Source organism: Neodiprion lecontei, chromosome 2, assembly GCF_021901455.1.
Source record: "Neodiprion lecontei isolate iyNeoLeco1 chromosome 2, iyNeoLeco1.1, whole genome shotgun sequence".
NCBI lineage: Eukaryota > Metazoa > Arthropoda > Insecta > Hymenoptera > Diprionidae > Neodiprion > Neodiprion lecontei.
Genome location: NC_060261.1, coordinates 38,353,123 through 38,362,503, shown reverse-complemented (window position 1 = coordinate 38,362,503; position 9,381 = coordinate 38,353,123). Strand labels below are relative to the sequence as shown.

General features: G+C 38.1%; 2 protein-coding genes across 3 annotated transcripts; one reads left to right on the top strand and one right to left on the bottom strand.

Moving 5' to 3' along the window:
- The first annotated feature begins 291 nt into the window (after positions 1-291).
- Positions 292-6,957, top strand: LOC107225572 (deformed epidermal autoregulatory factor 1). Of its 2 annotated transcripts, none has more exons than XM_046732737.1 (5): positions 292-411; positions 1,749-2,253; positions 3,555-4,046; positions 4,148-4,609; positions 4,693-6,957. In XM_046732737.1, exons 2-5 carry the CDS (start codon positions 2,005-2,007, stop codon positions 4,891-4,893), a joined length of 1,404 nt encoding a protein of 467 aa, XP_046588693.1. In that variant the 5' UTR covers positions 292-411; positions 1,749-2,004; the 3' UTR covers positions 4,894-6,957. The 2 variants fall into 2 exon arrangements, 1 of the variants encoding a protein (XP_046588693.1); XR_006903048.1 differs by lacking the exon at positions 292-411 and having other exon boundaries at positions 1,752-2,253; positions 4,693-5,365; positions 5,445-6,957.
- LOC107225568 (U3 small nucleolar RNA-associated protein 18 homolog) lies at positions 6,095-9,363 on the bottom strand. The gene is made up of 7 exons (XM_015666081.2): positions 8,921-9,363; positions 8,535-8,831; positions 8,274-8,451; positions 7,973-8,158; positions 7,674-7,865; positions 7,431-7,599; positions 6,095-7,348 (listed from the first exon to the last, which is right to left on the bottom strand). Exons 1-7 carry the CDS (start codon positions 9,112-9,114, stop codon positions 6,885-6,887), a joined length of 1,680 nt encoding a protein of 559 aa, XP_015521567.1. The 5' UTR covers positions 9,115-9,363; the 3' UTR covers positions 6,095-6,884.
- Positions 9,364-9,381: the final 18 nt, after the last annotated feature.

Genomic DNA, 9,381 nt, shown 5'->3' with positions numbered 1-9,381 from the left:
GTTATTTATCTAAATTTTCGTTGGCTGTGATTTAAATTGTACGCTTTGCTCGCAGCAAAGTATTTAACTGATCTCAACGTCGGTTAAAAATTCGTCGAGTAGTTCCGGGATTGTTTGAGAAAATACTGCAGTTCGACGGTTCGGCGAAGACAGATATATACGTATACATACATATATTAGCAGGTACTGTTATTTTCAAGCCTGAACAAATGTTACGATTCATTACTTCACCGGCTACCTACTTTTCAGAGTTTCTAAATAACATCATTATCCTGGTGCTCTGCTGCAGGGGTCGTGCAGTCGGGTTCGTTCACACGATTTATAAACATCGCTCTGGCCGAGGAAAATACAAGAGGGACTCAACCTTTGTGCATTTAGAGATTTATCAAAGCACGTATAAGGCATGTACGGGTAAGTTTATTCACCTGTACAGACGATCAGTTGATGCCGCTAGAAACACAACTGCGGAAGAATTTTCAAACGAGTTTGCATACTTCAACAGACTTTAGGAATAACTGAACAACACGTTATAATTAAACAATGAATATGGATTTTGTTAACCAAGGAAAGGTTTGCAAACGTATACATACGTACGAGATATATACGTATATTATACACATACGGCTACTGTTTATGTTTGAAAGTGATGTTATATCTACGGAAAGTGGAAATATTCCGCTTTCTGTCGCGCAATGAACGATAAATCGACGAAAACTTTACGAAAATTATGCAATGTTCTAGTTCACGACCAAACGTGATACATGCGCGAGTCGTGATACGTAGCGTTATATAAACTTGACTCTAATCTGTGCGCAAAATGTTATTACGCTGCACTCCAAAATTTATACAACTGCACAATACATATTCGCAATTTTGTACACAGATGCCATGCAATGTTTCTCGCATAAATTGTTTTTTCAAATGTTGTGAATAATACTTCCTGAACTCTTCTGGATGATGGTTCTCTAAGCTGCATACTTTTAACAATATTTACCTAATTTAGAGAGAAAAACAAGATAAACGGTCATTTTAAATAACGGGAAAACTAAAAAGAACCTAAAGGTTTGGAACTTGAATTCTTGTTTGTAATTTTTAAGCAGTATTCTTGCTGCATTTAGAAATTTATAGATGTATTTTTCCTCGTATCTTCTATTTGAAAATCCAATGATATTTTTAATTTTGCGTTAATTTTGTGAATAAACGTCCAGTGCGAAGACATCTGTTAATCAAACTCTGCAATATGAATCAACTGTAGTGGTAGCTTACTGACAGTAACTGAACTGCTATACCGACAGCCAACCGATGTCCCTGGGAAGGTCGATAAAACAGTTTCTGTGGGTATTTTTTTCAAACTCCACTTGCTCTAAATTAAGTACTGCATACGAGTTATGAGATAAAATTTTCAATACAGCAAGAACAAAACAACAAAGTATCGTCGGTCAAAGCAACAAATTGTCGCAGTTTAAAAGTCTGACCGACAACGGTACGGTCTGCCCTAAATGAAACTGCACACGCTTAAAGCTAACTTGGAATTAGGGCACGAAATTCCGTCGGTAAATATGAATAAGAGGTTGAAATTCTGAAAAGACGAGAGATGCATTCCGATCAATTCACAAAGTGGCGGTTGAATCAAAGTCCAAACAGGCAACTGACCAATTGATGATAAAATAACGGTGATAATAATTGTCGGAGAGTATGAATTAGCGAAACGCGATGCCGGCGTTGAAGAAACTCTGTGCATGTTTCAGAGCGGTATAGTTACCCATCGTGCTCGGTACTACGAACGCGTTAGTCGATGTCCAGCGACTGACATCTATTCGGTATTTGGGGAAACTAAAATAGCTTTACATGGGCAACGGGTCGGAAAATTTGTATCTGGGTACGAGCAGGGCGTATTTTGATTACCGCGGGTCTCGAGGAAAAGTTAAAGACAATCACGTGGGAAGTCGATAGTCAACTGCGAGGACGAAAGTATTGGCGCCATTGAAGACGAGGACAGCCGAAATGGAGGAGAATCAAACATCGGAAAGTGTCGCTGTGTTACCGGACATGTCCGAACCGTTGACGAGCGAAACCGAGGAGTCGGCTGCCCTAACGGGCGAACACGAAGCCCATCCTGTTGCTGTCACGGCCAACGTTTCCTCCGTTCCAGGGGTCGGCGTTCCCGTTTCGCTACCCGTTGGCTCGATCATCGGGGTAGCTAATTCCAGCAATGGCACCACCTTCAACGTCATTACCTCCGACCAGCTGCAGGTACTTGGCTCGACGATTACGCTCCGCGTATTTCTCACGTTTTATCGCTTCGCCCCAGGCCTCGAAAAAAGTCTGATCGAATTTTCTCACCTATCAGCGTTCAACGTGTTTTTCAATGTCATTTGTCAATTCGTATAGTTGTGAGCATATGACCATCATCACCCCAAAATGTTCACCCCTTTGAATAATCGCATCATCTTTTCCCCATTCGTTATCCGGTAGCTAGTTGCATGGTGTCTGTATGTGGGCTATCGATTTATAACCTACACGGACGGTATTTGCTTACACAGGCCCAGGCTTTTACCATAATATTTATTATCCGAGAGTTTACATGCTCCAAGATTGATCCAATTTATTGGTTTTCTTAACAACTTCATAAATTTGTTTACATTCCTTCGCTTACTCGGTACGCTCACTCTAGCCATGTTCCAATTCTGTTGAACGTTCCATCGGCTTTTGTATGCTTGTACACCTGCCTTTGCCTTTGGTTGTCTAAATAATGTATCACAAGAGCTAATGTACAAGAGTGCACAGTTTTGATGATTTCCAATATCGTAACTGTAGTGGAAAAAATAGTCATCATTTGTTTTTTTGTTTTTGTATAACAATAATTTTGTTATGTATCTTATTCAGAAGTTTCTAAAACAAACCATCAACATTTTGTGAACTCATTTTACAAGGTTATGACGCAATTCCGCAATAAAACGAACGTGCTACGGATAGGGTACCAACAGTGGTCATATTTGAGCAATAAAAGTTTTTGTCTCGCAGGTTATTGCACTTTGAGATAATGAAGAAAACTGCTAAAGCTTATTGAATACGTGATAGTAGTTGTCATGCAAGATCCCTTTACTGCATGCTCTATGTCAACGTTATGTATTTGAGTTCTATTGCAGAATATGAGTAATTGCAATCATTGATATTCATTAGAATACCAATTTGGGGATATTCTGTGGAAAACTTCAGGTACCCTGTCGCGTAGTTGCTAAGTCAGCACTCTCTCAATTCAATTCCCAAAGTTCTTATGATCTTTAGAATATTTGGAGAATATCAAATACGGTACCTTATTAAAAGTAAACGACTGAAAAAATATTTTAATTATCTACACAATATCTGTGTCAAATTATTTTTAATATATTTTGGCCGCCATTGTCTACATATGCTGCACTTGAACATTATCACATTGTGTGACAAGGAATATTAATCTGCCACCAAATTAGTATACATTAAAAAATTTGCATCAGTAAGATTTGCGTTAGCCAGCAAAGATCAAATGTCACGTGCTATTAATTACATTTCAGCTACCGGGCTCGGGTCAATTTAAGCAAATGTTATGCGTGGATAATGGATTTATCTGTGAACCTCGTCATGACAAGGATAGCGATCCTTTACGCTGGAACGGGGAGTTGAAAGCGACGCATATCGTAATCCAGAACAGTACAGATGAAAATGATAGTGATCAAATCCATGTCACAACAGCCAACTCGCAGCCAATATGCAGTTGGTCAGAGTCTGCGAACATGGCTGTACTGCCAGTTAGGTGTAAAAACACTAATGCAGAACTGCACAAAAGTAGATTTGGGTCAGGGGGAAGAGGACGTTGCATAAAACTTGGAGATACTTGGTACACACCTAGTGAGTTTGAAGCTCTTTGTGGAAGAGCATCGAGTAAAGACTGGAAACGTAGCATAAGGTTTGGGGGCAGGAGTTTACAGACCTTGATAGATGAACAGATATTGAAACCACATGCCACATCCTGTACTTGTGCAGCCTGCTGTGACGACGATAGCGCTGTAAGTATCGTTATTTTCATTTTTTGAATTTGGTGATTCACTTTTGTATTGATTTTATTGCTACTGACAACTGATGACATGATTTGGCGTCTGTGCTGCAGACTGGCCCAGTGCGATTGTTCACTCCTTACAAGCGTAGGAGAAGAGCGCGAGAAACCTCTGATGGTGAGACTCCAAATCGCAAACACAAAAGTGACAATTCTCGAGACGGAAGTAACAATGACGACAGTGACACTGAAGTTGTTGTACCCGATAAGGAAAGCTGGTCTCAATTTGTATCAGCAGATGGGTTGGTGGTACAACAATCACAAGAACAGGAAACAGTTGTGCAGAGTGTGCATCAAATTGAAAATGGACAAAACGAAGATATTTTTAAGAAGCTCGACGAAATGTCAAATAAGATGTTGAAACTAGCCTATGAATTTAGGCAAACTCTTGCCGAAGCCAAAGAATTGAATAGGCAACAGAAGCGAGAGCAAGCTCTTGCTGCGCAACTCAATGTCCGAGGTGAAGTAATTGAAACAGTTGGTCTGCAGCCAACTTCGGATACACACAACAAAAAAGTAAGTTTGACTATTTCAAAAGTTCGATTGTCGATTTACACTTTGACACGGGCTCATTATGAATTTTCCCATGTTTTCCCAAGTGTGCCAACTGCAATCGTGAAGCTTTCGCTGAGTGTTCGCTGTGTAGGCGTACGCCTTATTGTTCTACGTTCTGCCAACGAAAAGATTGGGCTGGTCATCAGGTAGAATGTGTAAGAGGCGCTGCAGAGACAGTTATGCTGATAGTTGAGAGTAGTAGCGGGGATGCGAATGCACTTTCAACATCAGCCGGGGACCAATAGCTAGTGTTCCTCACTCCGATTCATCAAAAGAATCCTGGGAGTGAAGAATTGGATATGGAAAATTCGCCAACAGAAGAATTAGAAACAGATATTAAAGTTGCCAAGTCCGAGATGGACAAGAAAGATAGAGAATAGAATAATTATGTTTTCGAAGGAAAATAATAACAATAATGAGCAAAGTAATGAAATGATCCAGGTATTAGCGTGTTACATTGGTGTTATAAATAGAATAGCATAGAATACTGATGTCAACATTCTTGAATACTTGGAATTTTGAAAATTGAGATCGAGAATATTTTGCCAATCAAAGACAACTTGGAGTGCAACTTGTTTTTCTGCGAACGAATTCATACCAAATGTTAGCTTTTAGATATTTTCTACACACCCAATCTAACAATGATGTGGTAGGAATAAAGATTGTGAAATAGTGTAAAGAAATGAAGCAGTGAATTTTGGTCGGACGCAAAATGTTGTAAGATATAGATACTAATTTTTATTCTCTTGTATAAACATATTTACTGTTAGCATCATATTGTACGGACTTTTTTTAGTGAAACACGAAGCATCAAAAAAATTGAGGGACTTCACCAACTTAAGGTTGTACACCTAATTTCACATACTTGTGATATAAATGTTCAAAGAAACGTGTGAAGGTGTGAGTTCCATGCAATATTTCTCTGCCGAACCATTCAGGTAAATCTATATTATTACAATATTCTAATAAGATAAAGTTGAACATTTTACAAAAGCCAATACATACCTGAAATTTAAAGTCCTGATTATTTGTAATCATTGAGATAATTATAATATATGAGCTCATCTCTATGAGCTTTAATTTATTTTCAATTTCAAGGATGCATTAAATTATTCTGCAACCACGAATTGCATGCATGGTCTACCATTTTTCATCAAATGTCATTTAATCACCATCATTGATGTTTCTTATAGAAATGAGTGAGTAGCAATCATCTATCTAATATAATAATCATCTCACAAAAATACCAGATATAGTGCTATTAATACATTTCATTATTATAACCATATATGAAAATCATGAAAAGTTGGTAATATTGATCATCAAAAAAAGTAATTATCTATACGTAAAACCAAGTGATTACAGCGTTTATATAAAATAACTTATAACTTATATTTGATGTGATCGGGCTTCGAATCCTGAGATGAGCATTTTTTCGTTTGATAGTTTTAATCGGTATAAGGATTATAATATGCGTTGAAATTTTTCACCACTTTCTAACTTTATTCGCAAGTTGTAGGTATTGTTATTTATGAAGAATTATGGAGAATACTGCCCTCCTGGAATACGCTAGTTGGTTCTAATAGTTGTATACTCGCAGAGGTTGATTATGGAAACGAATCATCATAGTTGATTAAATGTGCAGTGTTACCATCGACATATAGTAATGTCGATGAATGTTACTATCGGTACATAGTAACTAATAGTTACCATAGTGTTTCAACCACGGTCTTACACGTTTCAACCGGTGAATCAAGCGCTGCTTTTGTTTTTTAAAATTTCCTAGTACCTGCTACTGGCAGAAATCTAGAGCTATAGGCATGAAAAATTTTCTTCGAAATGTTAGAAAATTTGAATATATCATAGCCCATGGGTTTTAATGCATTTTCCGTCTAATGTACTTTGCTAGTTAAGGGGTATCGAACGCAAGTTCTGTAAGTATTAGGTCGAATATTTTGCACTATTGGAGCCCCACATTCATTTTCCATGGAAAGGTCAAACCATTTATGTAACTGGATATAAAACAAAGAGTGATAAAACTTTAATATCGGTACGTCTACATCAAAGGTGTCATCAAAGAGTTTACGCAGCTTTTTATGGCTACATATTATACTCATAAATCATCGTGAAATTATATGCATAACTCGGATTACGTCGTTTAGCCATCATAAGATGTTTTATTTTGTACAATAATTATGAATAACTAATAAACGATATCAACTCGTAATTTTAGTAACTAATAGTTTCCATAGTGTTTCAACCGATACAAATAAGCATTGCCTTTATTATTTGAAATTCCCAAATACCCGCTGCCGGGAGAAAAATCTACAGCTATGGGCTTAAAAAACTTTGTTCGAAATGTTGGAAAATTTGAGAATATCGTAGCAGATGGTAGGTGCATCATTTTAAATGCATTTTCCGTCTCATCTGACGCCATTGAAAGAATCTCTGACGCAGAATTAAATTTCAAACTTGTTATAGAAGTAACAAGGTTCAGGACTATTTTCAATGGGGAGGGATTAGTGCTGTCTAAGACTGTGCTAGTGTCGTAGACGTTCACTACTCCCTGTTTACTTCCAGTGGCTAAATATTGCCCACTAGGTGAAACCGCAATTCTTGACCCCGACAAGCAACCGTCATCTATAGCTCGGTGCATACATGTACGCTCGTTCATGTCCCATACGTAAATTTCGCCTCCCTCTAAATATATGAGAAGAATATTTCTTTGATTACCTCCGAACAAATTATAAATTGATTACAACTTCAGAAATATTCAACTTACCACCATGTGTGAAAAGTTTCCTACTGTCAGGAGAGAATGCTAAAGTATTACACTGGTCATTCATCTTCAAAGTGCTCACAAGTTCTTTGGTTTTGGTAGTCAGGATGTATATATTACCCATTCTTCCACATACGGCGATGAATTTCTCATCGGGAGATACTTCGAAGTTCTGTAATCAACGTTACCAGGATAGCATTAGATGTCGCCGTAGACCTAGCAAACTTGCAATTGTCTTCTGCGTACCTTCATATTAGTCATGCCATGTGGTAGTGGTACTCTGTACGTTTTTCCAGCCAATAAATCATAGGTGTGACAATGAGCATGGCGTTGTGAGCCTACCACTATTTCTGATCCCTCTTTTGCGAACCTGGCCGTATTTATTGGAAATCTTCGGTACTGCATACTATGCAGTTTTGTATTCTGTTTACCATCAATCTGACGAAATAGAAGATGAAATTATTGCGAGTTTTTCATTATTACTCTGGTTGCAAATATTGAGATTCCCTGTAATTTTTTTAAAAAGTGGATCACTCTTGACTCACTTGAAATATCGACAATATCCCAGATAATCCAGCGACTAATGCCACTGTAGAGGTTGGATGGAATTGAAGACTTGTTATTACAGGCCCCTCGGATCGAGTTTCTTGGTTTATATTTTTTAGAGCTTTCAACTCGATTGTTCCTTGTGCTAAATTCTTAGGTTTTGGTGTTATCAAATGACTGCTGTGCTGTAGAGATAATAGCAGGGAAACATCAATACTAAAACTAATTGAAAAACTAAATATTTCATAATTTAATTAATCATCGATGGTTATAATATGATTGATGAGATTTAAATAGTACCCGCAATATTTCGTCGTCTGAATCCTCTTCGGAGCCAGTTTCCTTTTTTGCACTAATTTCAGCCCACTTAGGAGTGCCAACAAGTTGTTGGTACTTGTTTCGTAGCAGTTCTTTGTAGTGTTTTTCAGGCCGCTGCACAGCCAGTCTTCGCCCTTGCAGACGCAAGGTTTCTTCAACGCTGTTGAGTAAATGAATCAACATATATTCAACACAAATTTTATTCTGTTTTCAACACTAGATGTATTATCGTCTGTTGCTTACGAAAGGTTTTCTTCTTCGTCATCATCTACCCATGCCGCTTGTTTTTCAGTCTTCAATTCTTCATCTTCGACTCCCGAATCAGCATCTGTATCTTGCTCTGTATCTTCTGAACCCGATCTATCTAAATCAGAGTCATCGGTTTTTTCATCATTGTCTTCATTGTCATCAGAATCGTCCACCTCATCATTAGGGGTCGAAACCTTGGACAAAGGTGTCTGTGATTTAGAATCATTGTGCTCATCTTGTAGAAGGTTGCTAATGACGTCGATATGGTCACCGAATACGAGCCTTTCGAGTCTGGAAATTATTGAGATGTGATTGAATTTGAAATACAAGGGATGAAGAATTGTTTCGTAGGTGAAAGATCATGGTTCAAGTTCATTTACCTGGCTTCTTCTACCGGGTCGTAATGATTTCTGCGTTTCTTTCTCAGAGGAGTGGTAAACTTCTTGTTGTATTTAACCTCTCCAAGTTCAGGTTCTGACGTTTTTCTTTTTCTCAGTGTTTCCTCTAATTCTTCTGCTTCTATCTCATCCTCAGATGGTTCGAGGCTTGACACACGGTCTACCGTTGCAGCCATTACTCCAAAATTCTGTATAGATTATTACTTTTCTGTATAATATGTATGCACGTAAGCTCAACAGCTCTTACATGTTATTGGATACCGCGTGGCGCGTATTTGGAGTCCATTGACTAATTCGTTGACTGAAGAAACGCTATTCGCTTCGTTTCGCACCGTAGGGTTTCACTTCATGCGTCGATTCAACATGGCATATCACGTTGTAGTTCATTGCACAGTATTGAGGCAGAGTTTCATTTCTTTCCATCGACTTTTTCCGTGGTAAGG

Bases quoted from the DNA above. Each gene is read 5' to 3' on its own strand.
- LOC107225572 (XM_046732737.1), top strand. From the start codon at position 2,005: ATGGAGGAGAATCAAACATCGGAAAGTGTCGCTGTGTTACCGGACATG. The intron at 2,254-3,554 runs GTACTTGGCTCG...ATTACATTTCAG, and splicing joins TTACCTCCGACCAGCTGCAG to CTACCGGGCTCGGGTCAATT. The intron at 4,047-4,147 runs GTAAGTATCGTT...TCTGTGCTGCAG, and splicing joins GCTGTGACGACGATAGCGCT to ACTGGCCCAGTGCGATTGTT.
- LOC107225568 (XM_015666081.2), bottom strand. From the start codon at position 9,114: ATGGCTGCAACGGTAGACCGTGTGTCAAGCCTCGAACCATCTGAGGAT. The intron at 7,866-7,972 runs GTGAGTCAAGAG...CTATTTCGTCAG, and splicing joins GGATATTGTCGATATTTCAA to ATTGATGGTAAACAGAATAC. The intron at 7,600-7,673 runs GTACGCAGAAGA...CGTTGATTACAG, and splicing joins ATGGCATGACTAATATGAAG to AACTTCGAAGTATCTCCCGA.